The sequence below is a fragment of the Salvia splendens genome, chromosome 7 (genome assembly GCF_004379255.2).
Source record: "Salvia splendens isolate huo1 chromosome 7, SspV2, whole genome shotgun sequence".
Lineage (NCBI taxonomy): Eukaryota > Viridiplantae > Streptophyta > Magnoliopsida > Lamiales > Lamiaceae > Salvia > Salvia splendens.
In genome coordinates this window covers 28,347,726-28,369,189 of record NC_056038.1, presented here as the reverse complement: position 1 = coordinate 28,369,189, position 21,464 = coordinate 28,347,726, and the positions used below count along the sequence as shown (strand labels likewise).

At 36.6% G+C, this 21,464-nt stretch overlaps 2 protein-coding genes across 3 annotated transcripts; both read right to left on the bottom strand.

Moving 5' to 3' along the window:
- Positions 1-6,739: 6,739 nt before the first annotated feature.
- LOC121741138 (zinc finger protein CONSTANS-LIKE 2-like) lies at positions 6,740-8,059 on the bottom strand. Its single transcript, XM_042133840.1, has 3 exons — positions 7,635-8,059; positions 7,230-7,370; positions 6,740-7,085 (listed from the first exon to the last, which is right to left on the bottom strand). Exons 1-3 carry the CDS (start codon positions 7,974-7,976, stop codon positions 6,903-6,905), a joined length of 666 nt encoding a protein of 221 aa, XP_041989774.1. The 5' UTR covers positions 7,977-8,059; the 3' UTR covers positions 6,740-6,902.
- Positions 8,060-17,855: 9,796 nt separating this feature from the next.
- Positions 17,856-21,113, bottom strand: LOC121810881 (uncharacterized protein At4g15545-like). Of its 2 annotated transcripts, XR_006052464.1 has the most exons (9): positions 20,702-21,113; positions 20,533-20,601; positions 19,611-19,664; positions 19,430-19,490; positions 19,199-19,270; positions 18,857-19,111; positions 18,702-18,747; positions 18,365-18,614; positions 17,856-18,025 (listed from the first exon to the last, which is right to left on the bottom strand). XR_006052464.1 is itself a non-coding variant. In XM_042211604.1 (8 exons), the coding sequence occupies exons 1-8, from the start codon at positions 20,984-20,986 to the stop codon at positions 18,443-18,445; spliced, it is 1,014 nt and encodes a 337-aa protein (XP_042067538.1). In that variant the 5' UTR covers positions 20,987-21,113; the 3' UTR covers positions 18,264-18,442. The 2 variants fall into 2 exon arrangements, 1 of the variants encoding a protein (XP_042067538.1); XM_042211604.1 differs by lacking the exon at positions 17,856-18,025 and having other exon boundaries at positions 18,264-18,614.
- Between the last annotated feature and the right edge of the window lie 351 nt (positions 21,114-21,464).

The window sequence follows — 21,464 nt, the reverse complement described above, 5'->3', positions numbered from 1 at the left end:
CTCAAGCCCAAATAAACCCGCTCTAATACCATCTTAAAGATGGTAATCAAGAGAGGCGAGATTCATAGGGCAATGCATATTGGAAAAGCTTTGAGAGTAGAAGATGGTTTTTTTATTCCTTGCATATTTTACAATGTAATTCAACACCTCATTATATAAGTGTGGGTATAGTCTATCTATGGAAAATACAATCAATTGTAATCAATCTATTCTAGGACAATAATACAATCAATTATTCTCTAATTATTCTTCAATCTTCTCTCCATTTGATATGCTTTGATAGATATCAACAACAAAGAAGAGTGACGAGGAGGAGAGTGCAATGGCGGTCAAAGAACCAACGGCGGTCGGCGCAGCAGTCGCGTCGAAACAGCAGCAACAGAGAAGAAGGGAGAGGAGAAAACAACAACAATTCTTTTTTTTTTAGAAAGAGCAACCGTTCTTCTTAGTTAACGACTTAGAGTTTAGGGTTTAGGGTAAGGTTCGGTCCTCGGTTAACTGAGAACCTGGAACTGTTTCCCCACCCCTGCTTACCATACGTATCTAATTTGTAGACGTGATAATAAATAGGCGTAGATGCAAATATGCATTATTGTGCATAAATATACGCTTGTTCGAAATCGATTCATTTAAACTTGTACAGGTTTTTACGTATTATTGTGCATAAAAAATCATCACCCCCAACGTAATAAATTTCAACTATATTACTTTATCCTTTGTTATATACTATGACGAATTTGTTTTAGTATGTACTAGTATTTTTTATGTTTTGTGCACTTGAGTTCATTCCTAGTGATTTGGTCGTTTCCGAATTTTATTTGGATTGTGTTAAGATTGGAAATGAGTTTGTTTTTGAAAGATTTTTGATCTGAATAGCCTCCATAGAAATTAGCTCAAAACTCGGTAGATTAGGGTTAAAGTTAAAAAAATTTAACCAGACGTCTGCACCCACATAGTCCGAAAATTCGAGTGGATTAGCCCGAACTTGAACAGATGAACCCGATTGACATCCCTGTTAATAAGAATACGAAAATTGTTTGTACATGGTCATACAAGTAAGCAACATGTTATCAAACTTTTCTTCTTTTATGAGCTCACCTCCATCTTTACTTTCATTAAATCAAATTAAAATAATTTTATTTTATTTGAACTAGTCTTTGCAATTTTATTTTGACATTTTGCTCCTTGTAAAAAATTATTAATAGCAATCAAAACTATCAACAACAAATTTGCACCCTTTTTACGGTAACAAACCTTTTCATTAATAGAGTAACAAACATGCAAACAAAATAGTTGCACACAAGAATGTTGAAAAGAATAAGTCATACTCAACATCATTCCATCAAACAAATTCCCTATGATTTAATATAATCAAACCTCTGTCTCTTGTATTTGCAAGCAACTCGAATAAATCCCGTGGATCTACCTAGCTTGTCTACTTCTAGTAATTCTACGTTGAAACATAGCATTAGTTTTATGATTGGTTTTAGCACACGCCATTGAGAGCAATAATCTAAAATACACTACAGCCGGCAAAAAAAATTATCCTAAGTCTCGTACCAAATTAATATCAGCATTGTCTCCTACATCATCGACGTATAACAAGTCCGGTCAACGTGAAGAGGACCGATTCCAGACTCCATACCCGGTCCACGAGCAGCAGATATGTTCAAAAATCAAAAGAAGCACAACTCATTGCCTAAAATGACTTATTCCAAGATGTTCTCGTTTATTATGGAGACTTAATCTATAACATGGATAAAAGTATTCTGAATAAACAAATTGCACATAGTTGATCATATACAATGGATTGATTATAATCAACAAACATAGGAAACGATCCTGTTTCAGGCAATATTCAAGTTCAACTACAATCTAATACTCCTTTCGTCCACGAAAAATAGTCACATTTTGTCATTTTGGGATATTCGCAAAATATATTGGGATGTACGTAAAATATAGTCTCATTTCTAAAAATGAAAAGTTTATTTTCCATACTTTATCCACTTTTTCTCCTTTCTCTCATACTTTATCTACTTTTTCTTTACTCTACCTACTTTTTTCTCATTCTCTTTTACTTTACCAATTTCTCATTAAGACCCGTGTCGTCCGCAAATGAGACTATATTATGTGGACGGAGGGAGTAGGAATCAAATTCCACATTCACATTATGGAATGAGTTCATGAAATCAAAACTGAAGACAAGGTTAATTTAGTAACTTGAATAGAGCATTCCATGGTGACCTATGTTTATATGAAACCTGAAGTCCATAAATGTCTCTTATTACTATCATACCCTTATCTCACTCATCCATCTCTTTAATTTATAAAAATTAAGTCTATCCATTGTGAGCATTTGCATTTCACATTTGATAGGCATCCATCTAAAATTGTTTGGATAAAAACAGTCAATTTGTGGCAGTTTTTTGACAGTTTCTTTTGAATAGATACAGATTGTAGATGATGCAGTTTCTTTTAACATTTTTAACACTAAAAATGGAGCGAATCAGTTTCTTTTTTAGTATCTTTATTGTGATTTTGCAAATCAGTTTTGGACTTTGTTTCTACAAAAACCCACTTCTTTTTATGCGATTCTTGGACTTTGTTTTAGCTTTGGACTTGACCCATAAAACAAGTCCACTTACTTTGGGCTGTTTGGACATTGGACTCTGTTTTAGCTTTGTTTTTTCAAATCACTTTATTTTATATAGCTTTAGACTTGTTGCATGCCAAATCATGTTCTGCACTAGATTGTTGGTTACGGAATTTATTTGATGAATGTTAATTTGATAAACATTTATATTTGAATCTTTGTTATTTGTAACTTTAAACTTGTAGGATGCCTCCAGGTGAAAGAACACCATCCCCATATCCAAAGGCGATGCTAGAATTTTTATATTGGGGGCTCAAACTAATGTTAATATTTCCGAGGTATTTCTCAAACCAAAATTAACACACTATGCTAAACAAATGTATAGTGGAATCAACAACACAAGTTATCATCAGTTTCATCACTTGTGGAGTACTATTATTTTGAAGAATGGTCAACTCCCAGATGATTTTGCACATACACACATATTCTATTTTGTGATCTTGTGGAACCATAGAATTTGCTGCATCTTTCGAATCATGGGGTCGAATTAACTAAACCTTCTCATTTTCAAGGCATGAAAATTAAGTACTATCACAATTTGCTTTTTGATACTGTTAAGATGATAGTCATGAATTATTGTGATTGGATGTGGCAGCTGATCATGTCGATGTCATTTTCAGATTTCATAACAAGTCAGCTCCTTAATCACCGACAGATTATTTTAGTAATGTAATATTGAGCCTAACAGTTGCATAAAGATCGGAGCCATCATGAAAAATTGTTTCATCCCACTAATATATGCATAGGTATGTATATGAGTCTTAACCTTCCCCACCCCTCAAGGGACATGTATGCTTTCTTTCTCTGATTTCTGAAATCAATTATATGCACACTGTTACCTCCGAAAACGACTTCACTTATCCTCCACACATTTGCACTAATAAGACCCATCGATTATAGTCCTCATTTCTAATCATGTATCCTCCATAAATTTGCAGTAATAAAGCCATCAATTATAGTCCTCATTCTAATTATATGTATATATGATCTTATTAGGGTTATACTAACTCTCTGATCCACATAAATTTTACTACTTGTTTCTTGTAATTAGACTTAATTAGATTTCATTGAATAGTACTCCCTCTGTCCTATCGAATATGACTCACTTTCTTTTATTGGTTTGTCCCAATCAAGATGACTCATTACTAATAATGAAAATATCTTTCTCTCTACTCTATTCACCCTCTCTACTTTACTCTCTCTACTTCATACACAAAATAAAGTTGCATAAATTCTCCAAGGAAGGGGTCATCTTCCTTGGGACGGAGGGATTATCATGTTGTTTATATTTCAACAATTGGTTGTTTGCTCATTTTATATTCTTATCATTTATTATTCATACTTCCTCCGTTCCATAGTAGTAGAGTCATTTTACTATTTTGATAAGTTCCATAATAGTGGAGTCATTTCCTTTTTTAGTAAAAGTCAACACATTTCTTCTAACTTACTTTACTCTCTCTTACTTTATTCTCTCTTAATATCTCTGCCTTTTTCATTTCATGTTATTCTTTTACTTAACTCATTTAACACATTTTTTCTTAAATCGCGTGCGGAAAAGAAACGTCTCCACTCCCATGGAACAGAAGGAATATTTACAAAAAAACAAAGTACAAAAATAATTAGGTTCGAAACTGCAAGCATAACGTTGTCAGCGGTCCACCAAATACTCGAGATTGTAGAACTGAAATAACAGATTGCCGACTTCGCATTTCAGGGCCCCCGGAATTGCTTAAAGAGATCGAACAGAACCCGCTCAGTAGGCCGCTCTAATGCATTTAATTTTCTTCTAATGCATTTAATTATTTCATCACGAAACTAAAAAGTAATTCATTTTTTATATGCAACAAAGTTTTTTGATGAAAAAATATACTCACATTGTGATTAAGAAAATCTATTTAAAAAGATAGAAGGTCGGTCTGAATTTGAACTATGAGTCTATGACTGGCTATAATTATATCACACATTCGAATCGAAAATCCTAGATATACCATTAATCATTTCCTTCCGTCGTCGAGACGGTCGCAATGTTTTACAAGGATGGATTATTTGGTTTTAGCATTCGAAATTTCCGTGGTTTCCTGTATTTTGTTGATTTAATTTAATAAATGAGGACCTAGTCCGGAGGTAGGATATTTGGTGCAAAATTAATAGTGATGCATGGTTGAATTTGTGACCCAAGTTGTGTGATGGGGACACTTGAATATAAAATATGTTTAATAGTCACTTCAGTTTAGTTAGTGGCTTCTTACGCTGGTTAGAGTGTATGCTTGGGGCAATCCATTCAAAGATAACTAATTAATTGCGAATATGTACAGTTATTTGTTGGAGTTTATGCATAAAGAAAGGAAACATTACCTATCACATATTTATTTATTTAAAATTAAACTGTTAGATTCAATCTCATGAACTAAATATGATACTCCCTCCTTTTTACTTATAGTTTGTTACCATTTAACTTAGCATATATTTTAAGAAATGTAATAGAAAGTGGATTGGAAAAATGAGTGGCATGTGGGTCCTAATAAAATATGAGTGAAAAAGAGTTAGTGGAATGTGAGGTTCACTACCAAATATGATAGTAAAAGTGAAATGTGACAAATTTTTAGGGACGGACAAAAATGAAAATAAGTGATAAATTTTCAAGGACGGATGGAGTAGTACATATTTAATTCAGAAATATAATCTTTCAAACCAAACCGTCCATATGTATCTATGCACACATTTCTATGACTAATGGGTGGGTGACATGTGAATACCTATTTTTTTTTAAGTTGGAATCATGTTTTATTAAAAATTGTAAATTAGTAACTGCTATATTTTCAAACAGTTTTATAAAGTATTTTTTTTTTCTTTTTTAATCTATATATAAACCCTTTTAAATTCATTCACTTCCCTAGAATTCTCACTTAAAATTTCTTCACCAAAATTTATCGCGTTCCACATGGATAGATATATGCATTTGGCGGTAACAATCTTCAAAACACTGATTCCAACCGTTTTTACCGGATGGCTCGCAATGTAGCGGCGGTGGCTATGTGTGACATGATTCATAGCGACCCCTCCACTTACAGTGCAACACGTCGTGGGCCGACTTGCGCGAGGGACCAATTAATATGTCCGACTCCGGCATGATCTACCCTGAGGATGCTTATCATTTTTATTGAATTATGCATTATTTTCTTTTCTTATTTTATATTTATGTATTTTTTAAATCTTTATTACCTATTTTTAGTTATTTTAATAAAATTATGATTTTAGTTTTATTCGTAATTTGTAAGGAAAAATAAATATGAATAATGTAATTGCTTTTCTATGTGTATGTTTGTGGATAGTGCAGAAACACATGTGAATAATATAGTAAATGCTTAATATTTAAGTAGTACTCCATTTATATACTCTCTCCGTCCCAAGGTAGTTGGGATATTTCTTTTGGACACGAGATTTAAGAAATTGACGTGTTAAAAGATTAAAGTAATGAGAGTAAAGTAAGAGAGTGAATAAAGTAAGATAGAGTAAAATGTTAGAGAAGATAAAATTTTTGCCAAAAAATGAAATGGCTCAACTTTTTTATAAGAATCCAAAAAAGAATACGACACAACTACCTTGAGGTGGATGGATGGAGCATGTAACTTGACCTTGGCATTTGATGATGGTGAATTGTACTTGTATTCTATTCTTGACCTAATTGTTAAAAGTCAGATGCTTTATTTCCTTTTCAAATGTGCATGTGGAATGTTGAATTTATTAGTTCTCAATTAGATACTTGAAAGATTGAATTCTCGTGAATTGGAAAATGGTAAGGGCATGCCAAATGAATCCACTAATATATGGATAAATATTTCAAATCGAATTTAAATTTGATGAATGGATTGGCTAAGCCTATATGTACACATATATAAATATGGCTATATAGATATGGAAGTGGATGTGAGTGGAATAAAAATCAAATCAAGGGATCGATCACAACCACAAAAGTTAGTCCTTATATGCTCATCATCATTTCAAGACTTTATAGCATTGGATTCGTGGCTTAGAACTAATTAGAGATTAATTGGTAAGGAATTTAGTCACTTAAAACTACAAAGATTGCATAAGTACGTAGAATTATATTGGAATAAAACTGACCACTAATATAGTACTCCTCGTTAATCATTTTCGATTAATACGAGACATGCAATTCAATTTTATACAATAAACAGGATAGAGTTATTAATTGTGACAGCACCAATATGGATAAAATTCCAAGGTTCTAGGTGGCTAAATAAGGAAAGTTGGCAAGATTGTCCATGGCCGCTTGCAGCCAATAGTCCTCATCATCTTGGTGAAATGAATTGTTTTGTTGTGCGTCCATCAATATTTCAGCTTCATTGTTCTTGGCAAATCTCCCACGAACTCGGACACGCTTGTCTGCTAGGGTTTTACGACACGCATACTGCACCACCACCATATTTATAATTACAAAAAATCAGTTTATAGTATATACTAGTGATCAATAAATAATTAAATTCTATTCTAATAAGTAGTACTATATAACTAGACACTAAATCTCAACCAAAAATTAGTTTGACATTCTCACCTTGATGGTCTTGTTAAAATTTCTCTGGTTTCTTTTCTTCAAGTATCTGACAATTCTGTCCTTCCTTTCTTCAGCTGAATATCTCCCCACCTTCACCTGATCGCTCTCCTCCACCATTGTCGCATCTTTCCCTTGTATCCCCTAAATTAAAACATAATTTATTTTAGTAATGAAGTTCATATATATATATATATATATACAAGGAATGGTTCCAATGAGAACTTCCTTAAATTGAGAATTTTAGGAACCGAAAATCACATCAGTTCTCTGATATATTAATATCATTTGGCGTCACAAAATATATCAGGTCCTGATATATTTTGTGACGCCAACTGATATTAATGTATATGCTAGCTGATATGGTTATCACAGTAGCATATACAGAAATAGAGTTGAAAATCAAACCCAATTTTCAGCAAGCGAGGGATTGTAAGGTGGCCAAACTGATCCACTGCACTCTTCCGATCCGGAATCGAAAACTTGGCTCTGATTGTAATCAGAGATGGAGAAATCACGAAACCCGGTCTCCATCTGAGGAACGACCATATAATCCGAAGCAAGGCCAAATTGGACGTCGGGAAAAGACGCTACTGAAACCGGGGAATTGACATCGTAGCTCAGCAACGGAAGCTGCAGCAGCTGCATGTTGGAGTTGAACATGTTTGAGGAGGTTTCTCCGTCATTAGGGAGAAGGCAGAAATCTGCGGGGTAATCGAAGCAGTGGTTGTGAGGGACTGAAGCAGCCATTGAAGAAAGAAAAGAAGATAGGTTAATTTGTGAATGAATTTGATAGTGGTGGGAACTATTTATAGCATCCAACAACTCCACTCTCTGCCTTTCTGTCTACTCTTGATTTTGGTCTTATTCTGATGTTAATGCATATTTATAAACATATGAAGAATCTTCAATTGTGTACGAGGATTTTCTACACTAGTTTGTCTTAACTTGCATTACATTAATTAATTCAATATTATTAATTGTGTGGGGACTACTTGCATGTGTATTTTCTATTTTACTTTTGACGGATTTGCATACGAACGGATTCTCTGTTGATAATGTTAGAACTTGCAACTTGTTTAAAGGAAGGCACATTTTCTACTCTCCAATCAATTTATTTCCTAGTGTTGTTATTGATTTTTTTTTTGGGTTTCTAAATTTTAGGTTTTGTTTGCTAGAAATTCAAAGTTTTCAGATAATTTTTTAAAAAATCCTAAAAATAGTAGTTCTAACTTCTAAGTATGTCTTCATGTTGATTCCTATTTGCCTTGTTCATCAAAGATGTAATATCCATTGTGTCCTCAATCATGTCCACACCTGCAAGTAAATTAGTGATTTACTTATTTTGACAGACTAAACTAGCTAGTAATCTATTTTAACCGTATTTAGTGAGTATGAGAATATCATATTTGGATCAAATTAAGTTAAATTAATTAGTTCAAGTGTTTATATATGCCAAAGGCGGCAGCAGAGCGGAATAGAATAGAGATAGAGCACTTCATGTGCTCACTGTACTTTTACTGTTTAAAGCTGTCTGCTTTGATTTGGTCTATAAACATAGCCTAAGAATCTATTATTCGGACCATTTACTCACATTTTACAGCTAGCATAATCATTTTATAAAATTTCATCAAATATTTGACACAATAAACATATCGTTACATAACAAATTTAATTACGATTTCGCTTTTACTGCAATCATTTTTTTAAATTGCGCTTCATCGTCGTTTAAGAAAACGCCTAGCCATAACTACATATATATGGCCATAATTCAATACTTAGTCTAGACTCTTAGCAACAATCTCACTTTGAATTTTTTTCTTAACTTAATGAAATATGGAGCATTAAAAAGAGATGAACGTATGATGTTTTACTATTAGTAGTATAAAATATCATTACTTATATATGATGGCGTGAATAATAAAAAGCACGTACAATAAGGGGGTAAAACTATAATTAGATCTTTAAGTACAGTAGTTACTAAAAAGAGAATGGTCAAAGAAAGAATTTAGGATCAAAATAAGGATTCTCGTGTGTGTGTGTTTATCTGTTGTTGTTTTAATAAGGAGTACTAATTAGATAATGTCTATCTATCTATATATATTGAGAGATGGAAAAGGGAATATTATGTGGTGGTTTCATGTCAGGGAATACACTAGAGACATATATACAGTTACTTCTTATACAAGGGTAACTTGTTTTTTGTGGCAATTCTCCACAAAAAGCTAACAAACATCTTAGTATTAGAGAATCAGAATTTTAATGCTACGGTTCTCCCTCTCTTTCTCTCACACACATCATAGAATATATGGTCAAAAGATTTAATAATATATATATATGCCTCATCATCTCTTAATGATTATATATTACAAGTATATAACATCAAAACTGTATCCTTATGTTTACCACACTGATCATATTTTCATGATTGGATCATATTTCTTGAGGTACAAATTAAATAGTATTGTTAGAAGATATTGAAAGATATCGGAGAATATCACGGGAAATCAAGAGAAGATACGGGAGTATATTTAGCCTAAAATAGAGGAAGCAATCAATGTAAATTAGGTTTTCCTTTTTTGTAAATATTGTGTAGTCTATATAATATGTAATCCCTATCATCTAATTACATTGAATAAGAATGATATCGATTACCCAACCTTTCGTCTAATATGGCCTCAGAGCAGATCGATCCTTGGCTCAGAAACGATTCATCATAGCCAAAATATACCTTTCCCGACCTGTTTCCAGCCAAAAACCAACCGAGAAACCATAATCTTGCATCAAAATGTCAGAGGCAGAAGACACAAAACCGACCGAACAGATTACAAGCCTAAGGAATAGCAAAGGCATTACTGTTGCATTCAAATTGAATGGAAGAAATTACCCCCTTTGGTCACGATTGATCAAGGTGAAAATTGGAGGCCGAGGAGCCTACTCATACATCCGGAACGAGCCGCCGAACCCAGGGAGTAAAGGGTTCGACGAATGGGAGGAGAACGACTTGGTAGTGTTCTCGTGGATCGTTGACAATATCGAAGACGATATCATCCCCGATTTCGCACACCACCAAACATCCAAAGCGTTGTGGGACAGCCTTGCGGTGACATTCGAGAACAAAGCAGATCGATATCTCATCTACAACCTGGAAGAACAAGCAATATACATCAAACAAGGCAACATAGACCTGGAGACATACTACCGGAAAATCCACGGACTATGGATTAACATCGATCGATGCCAGAAACAGCCGATCAGTTGCTGCGATAAAGGAATCGACCAATTCCGAGTGCATTCAACCGAGAAACGGTTAATCAAGTTCCTAACGGGACTGAATCAGGAGTACGACTCCATTAGGCGAGAGATCCTGAAGGAAGACCCTACCCCATCAGTCGAGGCTGCCTAATGCATGGTGAAGAAGGAGGCGGCTCGATTAAACATCATGCCACCGGCGTCCTCTCCACCAACCGGAGGAGCACCTGGATTGGCCGATTCATCATTTGGGGGGGAGATCGGACAAGGGCTCGCCGCCCAGAGTCAGCGTCCCACGAACCGGAACGGGCCTCCACCGCCGCGCACTGTCGCTCCCAACCGCTCCAACCGACCGGACACCTCGAAATTATGGTGTTCACACTGTGGAAAGCAGAAACACACATGGGAGACATGCTTCAAGCGATTGGGATATCCAGAGTGGTGGGAGGAACGACAAAAGGTGAGATCGACGACGGCCCAGGCGAAAATGGCCGTCGGAATAGGCGGTGAAGGAATCCCACGAAAAAGAGAAGGGGAAAACACTGGACAGGGTGCCGGAGTCCGATTGGAGGGTCAATCAGCCGGCGGCAACGTTTGAGGCGCCGGGAATTTCGCGGAACGGACGGAATCGAGGAGCGGCGCCGAGGGTGGAGGTAAAGGGTTTGGATTAAAACCAAACCCTAACTCATGTTTTGCTAAATATCAGTTTGTCCCCCCTGAAAAACAAAAATATCATAAAAGACCCCGCCTTATTTCATGTTGGCCCCCAGACTATGATAAATTCGAAATTAAGTCCAGAACTTCCCTAATTTCCGAAAACACCCCAAATTTTGTGTCTAAAAATCAATTTGCCCCCTTAATTTCCGCTGCATTCCATGTTCACCATGTATCTGATAGAAAATCGAAGGGTTGGATTTTTTACTGTGGAGCAACTGATACTATGACACCCGAAAAAGATGATTTTGTTAGCTTTAGTGAAGTGACAAAAACCTACATAAGAACAGCTAATGGGGAATTGATTACTGTTGTCGGGGCGAGCACAATTCAGATATCCCCCACTCTAAGACTCACGAACTGCTTATATGTTCCTACATTGTCCCAACGGCTGATGTCTATTAGTCATGTGACTAAGGAATTAAATTGTACTCTTCTGATGCATCCCGACTTTTGTATTTTACAGGATATTCAGACGAGGAGGATACTTCGGCGTGGCACTGAGAAAGATGGGCTCTATTACGTGGACGAGATAGCTCAACATGGCAGTGCGATGCTGGCTCACGGGTCCACAAAACAGGAAACTTGGCTCTGGCACCGAAGACTATGACACCCCTCTCCGGGTTACTTTAAATTACTTTAACCTTTCTATTCCATCTGATTTTGCTTGTGAGACTTGTGTTTTGGCCAAGAGCCACAGACAATCATTTAAACCAACAAACACTCGTATGAAATCTATGTTTTCTTTGGTGCATTTTGATGTGTGGGGGCCGGCACCGGTCATTGGGGGGAACGGTTTTCGTTATTTTGTGCTTTTTATTGATGACTGTACTAGAATGACGTGGATCTATTTCTTGAAACATAAATCTGAAGTATTTGATAGATTTACCGCTTTCTTTAAACTTGCCCAAACACAATTTCATACCACTATCAAAACCTTTAGGTCAGATAATGGGAGGGAATTTGTAAACGGCACCATGAACCAATTTTGCAGAGATAACGGTATAATCCACCAAACTTCCTGTGCATATACACCAGAACAAAATGGGGTAGCAGAGAGGAAAAATAGAACCATTCTAGAAATGACCCGGGCCCTCATGATTGAAGCTAAGGTCCCCAGACTTTTTTGGCCAGAAGCAGTCGCCGCCTCAGTCTACCTCATTAACTGCCTACCCACTAAAATCCTTCACATGAAAACCCCCCTTGACATGTTATCCAAACAAGCCAACATTTCCGAACACTTGAACCTCCAACCCAGAATCTTTGGTTGTACTGTCTACACCCATATTCCTAGACAAGAGCGAACCAAACTTTCACCATGTGCAACTAAATGTGTGTTCGTAGGATACGGGATGAACCAGAAGGGTTATCGTTGCTTTGACCCACTTACCAAGAAAATCACCACGACCATGAACTGCAATTTTTTGGAAACCGAGTTTTTCTACCATACCCACCTTAGTAGTCAGGGGGAGAGTGATCCAGGTAATACAACAGACTACCTAAGTTGGATTGTGCCAGTTCCAAGCTCCTCGATTGAGGATCTAACAGAACCAGAGATAGTCACTGCCGCCGAGCACGTCTCACCACAAGAGTCATCTCATCCAAGCCCAGGCAATCCTTCTCCGATGATATCCGAGGTAACTTCTGAACCCAGGTTTGTCGAGAATACGGTTACCACTGATCATGTTGATACAGAACCTGCAAACGAGGACAACACAGTTGATGGTGACACGGGGCAGTATGTGCTTCCCAATAGGACTACGAGGGGAGTCCCTCCCAAACGATACTCTCCCGAGAAAATTGGGAAGAAAAGTCGCTATGGAGTAGCGAATTTTGTACAAGGGAATCTGACTAAAATGGCGCGCGCATTTGAGGTGGCACTATATGAAGAGGAGGAAATCCCACAGTCAGCAGAAGAGGCAATGAAACATAAGAAGTGGAAGGAAGCAATGCTTACCGAAATGAAGGCACTGATGAAGAACAACACATGGGAAAAAGGGAGATTACCAGAAGGTGCAAGGACTGTTGGATGCAGATGAGTATTCACAATCAAGAGAAGACCAGATGGCACAGTTGAACGATATAAAGCACGGCTAGTGGCAAAGGGGTACACCCAGACATATGGGGTTGACTACGCAGAGACCTTCTCACCAGTGGCGAAGATCAACACGGTGAGAGTATTATTTTCAGTCGCGGCAAACAAAGATTGGCCACTACACCAGTTCGATGTGACGAACGCCTTTTTGCATGGGGAACTGCCGAAACCTGTTTACATGGAACCCCCACCTGGGTTCGCTAGTGAGTTTGGTACATGGGAGGTATGCAAGCTTAAGAAGACACTGTATGGGCTGAAGCAGTCTCCGAGAGCGTGGTTTGGAAGATTTACCGAGGTGATGAAGAAGTATGATTATACCCAGAGTAATTCCGACCACACTCTTTTTATTAAGAAGATGAATGGGAAGATCACGTGCCTAATTATCTATGTAGACGATATGATCATTACAGGAGATGACGAAGATGAGATAGCTGAATTGAGGAAGAATCTTTTCCAGGAGTTTGAGATGAAGGATCTAGGTCTTCTTAAATATTTCTTGGGAATAGAGGTACTCAGGTCGAAGAAGGGAATCTTCATAAATCAGAGGAAGTATATACTGGACTTATTGGCAGAGATTGGGATGATTGATTGTAAGCCGACAGACACTCCTATGGTTCAAAACCATGGATTGCAGATGAAGGAAGGTGCGAAGCAGACAGACAGGGGGAGATACCAACGATTGGTTGGAAAACTGATCTACCTTTCTCATACCAGACCAGATATCGCCTACTCAGTCGGGGTGGTAAGCCAATTTATGCATGCGCCGCAGGAAGAGCACTGGGAGGCAGTCATAAGGATTGTTCGATACTTGAAAGGAACCGCAGAACACGGGCTTATGTTCGAGAAACATGGACACATGGAGATACACGGTTTTACTGATGCAGACTGGGCAAGTAACCCAAACGACCGAAAGTCAACTCCTGGGTACTTTACTTTTGTAGGAGGAAACCTTGTGTCGTGGAGAAGCAAGAAACAAAAGGTGGTAGCCCCTTCAAGTACCGAGGCAGAATTCAGAGGAATTAAAAGTGGATTGACAGAGATATTATGGCTAAGGAGAGTGATGACAGAACTAGGCCTACGGCCAACCCATCCGTGCAGACTCTTTTGTGACAATAAGGCGGCCATTAGTATCTCAGAGAATCCAGTCCAACATGACAGAACCAAGCATGTGGAGGTAGACCGACACTTTATAAAGGAGAACCTTGAGGCAAAAGTGGTGGAAATGCCTTATGTCAAGTCCGAAGATCAACTGGCTGATATATTGACGAAGACAGTGAACTCAAAGTCATTCCAGGATGTATTGCGCAAGCTAAGTATCGGCAACCCCGTTACATAGCTTGAGGGGGAGTGTTAGAAGATATTGAAAGATATCGGAGAATATCACGGGAAATCAAGAGAAGATACGGGAGTATATTTAGCCTAAAATAGAGGAAGCAATCAATGTAAATTAGGTTTTCCTTTTTTGTAAATATTGTGTAGTCTATATAATATGTAATCCCTATCATCTAATTACATTGAATAAGAATGATATCGATTACCCAACCTTTCGTCTAATAAGTATAAAAATATGAAAAGAGATTAAGAGATCTCAAATATTTTAAGTAGACATGCCTTTTTAATTTCGCCGATGAAAATTAATTAGTGAGTTGTCATTATTGAAAAGTGGTGGGAGTGATGTGACGCAAACTCCATATAAAAAATTGCATACTTTAGAAGTGATGGAGATTCGAGAAGTGGGGTAGAGATGTAGAATGAGAAATATGATTCCATGATCCTGCAAAGAAAACAAGTAAATCAAGCAGGTGCCAACTTCTCTTTCGCAATTTCTCTTTGAATATATTTGCCGGGACAAGATCATGTTCCTGCATGTTGCATGTTCATCATCTTAAGCCCACACTAGATTTATAGCCTAGCTAATTAAATATTTCATGTTACACTATATATGCTAAATTAGATACTTAATTTCCATGACCAAAACTCAACACTTTTGGATATCATTAGAAAGCTACCATCGAGATATTTCCAACTATACCTTTGGATTATACATCTGATTCTTAGCCCATGAAAATTGGACTATGCTACATATAAAAAACATTTAATTTATTTTTTGACCAAATCAATAATAGTAGTATTAGATAAACACCATAACTTGGGATGCATTTACAAGAAATTATTAAAAGATAAATTTTCAGAAATACGACTAATTCCATAGTTATATTTTTAGAAAATTATAAATAAATATAAATTGTTAAAATATTTTTGAAATTTTAAAAATTGCATGAGAACGTATAAAGTATTTGCATTATTCTCCATGAAAGTATGTATACATATCTGCATTTTAATCATACTAACAAAGTAACAAGCAACATGCATTTTATTAATATCATAGTATTGTCACATTCAGAAAATTTACACACACAATAAAAAAATCTCATAGTAACCAATTCTTAAAAAATTCACAATAAATATTTGTGAACACAAATCCTTTAATCAGCAACTTTTTGCACACGAGTTAATATAATAACATGCACCGCGACTAACGAAAGAATAAGGGCATCCACTGCGCGGCGCGCCACCGTCCCGCGTTCCGTCGCGGAGGGACGGAACGCTCGCGCGACGCGTTGCGACAAGCCGTCCCGATCCCGTCCCGCGACCCGTGCCTGCGAGACACGGGACGGGCTGTCACGCCACGCGCCGTGGCGACGTGCCATGCGTGACTCTCACTCGCCGGCCCGCGAGTGGGCGTCGTCACGCTGACGCAATAAATCAATTTTTTTTAAAAAAATCGAATTTTAAAAAAAATACTTTTTATTTATAAAAATTATTTTTATATTTAAAAATAATTTTTACAAATAAATAAACACAAGAAATTCGTAATAGCCCACATATATTTGATGGGCTTGCGAATTTATGAAACTCTTTCTTGGTTGCTTCTCTTTTATAGAGACAACCTTGAATGTTTTATGTTCCACTTTCGATGTGGGACAAAGTCATTCTTGGTTGCTTCTCTTTTATAGAGACAACCTTGAATGTTTTATGTTCCACTTTCGATGTGGGACAAAGTCATTCATGGTTGCTTCTCTTTTATAGAGACAACCTTGAATGTTTTATATTCCATTTTTGATGTGGGACAATGTCATTCTTGGTTTCTTCTCTTTTATAGAGACAACCTTGAATGTTTTATGTTTTACTTTCGATGTGGGATAAAATCATTCTTGGTTGTTCTTCTTTTATAGGGACATCCTTGAATGTTTTATGTTTCACTTTCGATGTGGGACAAAATCATTCTTGGTTGTTCTTCTTTTATAGGGACATCCTTGAATGTTTTATGTTTCACTTTCGATGTGGGACAAAATCATTCTTGGAATAATTTTGTCCCACATCGAAAGTGAAACATAAAACATTCAAGGATGTCCATATAAAATTGTACTCCCTCCGTCCCGGGCTACTCGCTCATTTCCTTTTTGGCTCGGAGATTAAGGAATGAGTGTATAGGAAAGTCAAAAATGACTGCTGTAGGTGAAATTTTTTACTAAAAATGGAAAGAGTGCAAGTAACTTGGGACGCCCAAAAAGGAAATAAGTGCGAGTAGTGCGGGACGGAGGGAGTATTTTAAATTATGTCATTTTTATTTTTTTAAGATTTTAATTATGTTTTTTTTAAATTTTAAGTTGTATTTTTATTTTATGCTGTAATGTTATTTTAATTTTAATGAAGTGTGTTTGTTTTAATTGAATAGTGTTGGAAAAAAAATAAAAAATAAAATTGAATTAATAGTAATTTAAGGGATAGAATAAGGGACGGTTAAGGGACGGAGCGTTGCAGGTTCCGTCCCTTAGTTAAGGGATGGAGGAATAAAGTACAGTGGGGCCCTCAAATAGTAGTTTAAGGGACGGTGGGGGGACAGCGTGGTGGATGCTCTAAGCGTGCATGGATTTGTAAAACTTTAATTGTAGAGATATAATTTAGTCAAACATAGGATCCAACATTTATTTTGCTGCACATGCATGCTTCATATCTCACACTTCACTTTTTCTTTTTCGTTTTATTGTCTCTCTCTTTGTGGTAAAAACAATGAAACTCCAAAATATTGGAGTGTTTAATTGCTTTTTCTGAATAAAAGAATATATTATTTGTAATCATGCTTACAAGGTGGTGGACATTTCAATCTTTCATGTATTACTATCAATTTTTATAGCTACAATGCTTTTGCCTGTACCAATTGGGTAGATCGCCTAGCTCCATGTTTGTTTAGAGCCTTTTAGATAGGAAAATTCAAAATATATTCCCAAAGAGAATAATTTTATAGTGATTCTTTGAGTTGATTGAAATAAATTAATGATATGATATGAAAATCTTGTAGTAGTACTGTGCTTTTGTGCAACTTTGATTGGATTCATATATAATCTGCTGATTTGACTAATATTTAAAACATAATAAGCTTTAATTTAATTTATTCTTCTTTTAATTAGTGAGTATGGTTCCAGTTAACAAATTAAAAATTAACATAGACTGTAAAAAAATTGACGAGTTCTTGAAGTCTAGAATCAAGATTATGTTCAGATATTGTTTAGAAGCACAAAAAAGATGAAAAGATATTATAAAATGAATACAAACTTTTATTAAATCAAAAGAGAAGCAGATACCATTGTAAGAATAATCATCAGAAATCAATCAGCTTTGCAGTTTTTGCTGCCCACTTGGAGCCTCTCCGGCATCTTAACTTTTCATACTTCAGCTGAAACATATTTTTCATCAATCTTTATCAAATCTGTCAGTAATACATATACATTTTGGATTGTTTTGGAAAGTACATTATGAAAATAATATTCTTCACTATATTTTATGAATAAGCCAATCAGAGACAGAGATGAATAAATTTCCGAATTGGGGCAATTATACATTTTTTTTAGGTGCATAGGCTGTTGTGTTCTTCAATTGGAAAAAAAATGACATCAAATAGCAGCAGACAGACGAGAGCCAAACCAAAAATGCAATTATTTACAACTACTTGTGTTCTTGCACATAATAACGAAACAAGGGTTGCCATGTTTTGTTAAATCTGGAACAGCAGTACCTGCTAAAATCGGACAATACATCTCCCACGAGGAGGGGGGAGAATTTGAGCACGAAGCAACAATCACGTCATTCCTTCTTAGTGAGCGTTGCGGTTTAGCAACCCTTGAAATGATACAAATAGATCCTTATTGTCTGTATCGAAAATCTCTTCCGCCTTTCTCAGTGTCTCTTCCCGCGACTGCCTTTGTGCATTTAATTCCTTTATATTTGCCAGAAATGCGCTGAATTGCTCAAGTGATAACTGACTCCTGCATGATGCAATATAAACCCACCATGACATAGATCAAAGATTTTCAGTCACAACATCATCATTATTATAGCAATCTCAAACTCACCTTGCTTGACGGAAGAACTCTTTACCATCGATTCGAGGAGTACGACCTATTCAAATGAGATAAATTAGGCATGTTTAGGACTCGACTGGAAGTAGAAATGTACTCATTTCAATCTGTTATGAAACGAAACTAGGATCTTTCATGCATTTATAGACCTGGCAGTGGGCGTCCCCGAGGAGGAGAGTTGGCTGCTGACGACTGCTGGCTGGAAGGAAACCAAGACGAATAGGATCCTTTTCCGTCATAGTTCGCAGAAGGAGAAGTAGTACCAGAGGTTTTCTGAGGAGAGGTAGCAGCTGAGTACCTTCTCGGGGATACACTAGAGGAAATCACCTTTGGAGTTCCAGTAGGAGTGAAACGAGGAGTTATGTAGGGTGTAAGAGAGAACTTTTTCCCAGCTTGTGTAGAAACTGCAAAGAAAGTAATCCATGAAATCAGAACTTAAAAATCATATGTACATAATAGCAATCAGGACTCAATAACCAACTTCCAAATACCTTCATCAGTTGTGCTCGCATTGTCAGTTGAACCGCTATAAGAATTATGTTTCATATAGCCATTTGAATCATCTGTACAATAAAGCAATAGTTAACAAAAAATCAACAATAGCATTACAACAGGAAAAAGAAAAACATATTATTAACTGTTAAACAACTGTGACATTAAAAGAATACTCAGCAAGGCTAGTAATTAAAAGGCAAGAATTACACAGAATTTATCAACATTACCATTTGTGGCGTAAACCCTGGGCACTGATTGGTCATAAGTTCCAATGTCAACAGTTTCTGACTGATGTAAGAACATTTGAAATTTAGTCATTAGATAGCCATTAAAAACGAGATGTGATACTAGTATAACTAGGAAAGTATCAAACTCAATATGGAAAATTAAACAAATGCAAGTCCATACTGTTGAAGTTTCTTCATTTAATGACTGCATGAGTTGCCTCCTAAACGCCTCTTGCTGTCAAAATATCAGAAATTAGAATGTTAAAAGGAGTAAATGAAAATCAAGCAGCTAACATAATCAGGAAAAAGAAGACAAGAGCTATAACACAACAAAGTGTATTGAACCAGCTGTTACATCAGGTGTCAAAAATCGTGGAATTGGACAAGTGACAGTTAACCAACCTATTTCAGAAGTAACTACTTTGGTTTCAATTATCTTTTCACCAAACACAACTGCTCAAAGGAAGACCAAAATGTGCTTTAGTCTTAATGTCTGTTTGTTTAACTAAAATGGGAATATAACGAATACAACAAGTAAACAGGTATTATTTGCAATTTGCAAATTAAACTTATACCCTACGAAGATAATAAGAAGCTCAAACTAAACCATCTCAACTCAAAAGAAGATTATTTGACACATTAAACGGTTAGCATGGGAAATGCTTTTCTATATCAAATTACAGGGCCTTGAAAAAAGTGCTAAAATCATCATAGAAAAACATAGGCAGACATATCAAATCCAGGCAAAGAAATAGGAAATGGCAATACTTGTTTGCCTTGGGGCAAGCCGGAGTTATAAACTAGAAAACCAAGTCGTCCTGATATTTAACTCAGTGAATCGTATAAGAGTTACGAAAGGTGTTTTATTCTTCGGGTGTGAGGCAATCAAATTACTTGGATTATTTGCAATGTTTGCTCCTACGGGCATACTTTACAGACTAAATGACTAAGATCACGCTGGTAAAGAGTTGTTCCCTAAATTCTAGGGATAAAATAACAGTAACTTTAGATCAATTACAACTGTATCTGTATACTTGCTTCCATTGTCCAACCAAAAAATGAGAGAGATTATCAAAATTTATGTTTTGCTACATGTTAATTACCTTGGCCAAGTCACGACTGAGCTTCTTTGCTGTCATAGCCAACGAATCTCTTTCCTTCAATAGTTTCATCTGCAACACACGCAGTGAGAGAAGCCCCAACTCACCAATTCAAAACACCAAAAAAGAAAGCAAACAATATTTAGAAATTAGAATAGAATAAAAAGCATACATTATCTTCGCGCGTAATTTTCAAGCGGAACTCGGCGTCCTGATAGGCGCCGTCGAGTTGCGCGACCTTATCCTCAAGCTGCTGAATAAGGCGGTCCTTCTCTTGAAGCTTTTGGCGGAAGCTACCGGCCTCGGTCTCGAGCTTGGTGACGCGCGACGCGATCGCCATGGACGTGATCTTACGCGCCAGATCCAGCTGATCGTAGGGGTCTGTGGGGATCACCGATAATATCTCTTCGGGAAGATCGAAATCCGGCCGACCACCGTCCTCTCCGCCGTTCGCCATGTGCCACCACCACAAAACAACCCTAAATTTCGACTAATTATTGACTGAAAATTAGGGCGGAAGGGGGAGAACGGCGGAGCTGTTTGACGACGTCGGAGAGTCAGATATTGGGAAAAATTATTAAGAAATGTTTAAAATTTGGGGTTTAGAGCATCAGGCGGAATTCCCGCCGGAATTCCCCGTGGAATTTCCAAAAACACCTCCTTCAACGTCATACGACTTCCCACTGCACTGCCACGTCATAAGACTCATAATGAATTCTCACTGCACAGTGACGGACATCTCCAAGGACATCCCGAAAGACTTCCCACAATTAAAAAAATTCACAAATTCACAAATTAAACAATTTCCGGAAGTAAGAAATTTACGGAATTAAATAGTTGACACAAATACGGTGAAAATGCATCCACTTTATTTTAAAAAAAACATACTTCATAATAAAAATAAAATATGTAATTACTAAAAATAATTACATTAT

What these genes read in the sequence shown, in the direction of transcription:
- LOC121741138 (XM_042133840.1), bottom strand. Translation starts at nt 7,976, where the DNA reads ATGGCTGCTTCAGTCCCTCACAACCACTGCTTCGATTACCCCGCAGAT. An exon ending in CCTCGCTTGCTGAAAATTGG is followed by an intron (nt 7,371 to 7,634) that starts GTTTGATTTTCA and finishes GTTTTAATTTAG; the next exon opens with GGGATACAAGGGAAAGATGC. An exon ending in ATTTTAACAAGACCATCAAG is followed by an intron (nt 7,086 to 7,229) that starts GTGAGAATGTCA and finishes GTGGTGGTGCAG; the next exon opens with TATGCGTGTCGTAAAACCCT.
- LOC121810881 (XM_042211604.1), bottom strand. Translation starts at nt 20,986, where the DNA reads ATGGCGAACGGCGGAGAGGACGGTGGTCGGCCGGATTTCGATCTTCCC. An exon ending in TCAGTCGTGACTTGGCCAAG is followed by an intron (nt 19,665 to 20,532) that starts GTAATTAACATG and finishes ATATTTTGACAG; the next exon opens with CAAGAGGCGTTTAGGAGGCA. An exon ending in CAGGGTTTACGCCACAAATG is followed by an intron (nt 19,271 to 19,429) that starts GTAATGTTGATA and finishes TTTATTGTACAG; the next exon opens with ATGATTCAAATGGCTATATG.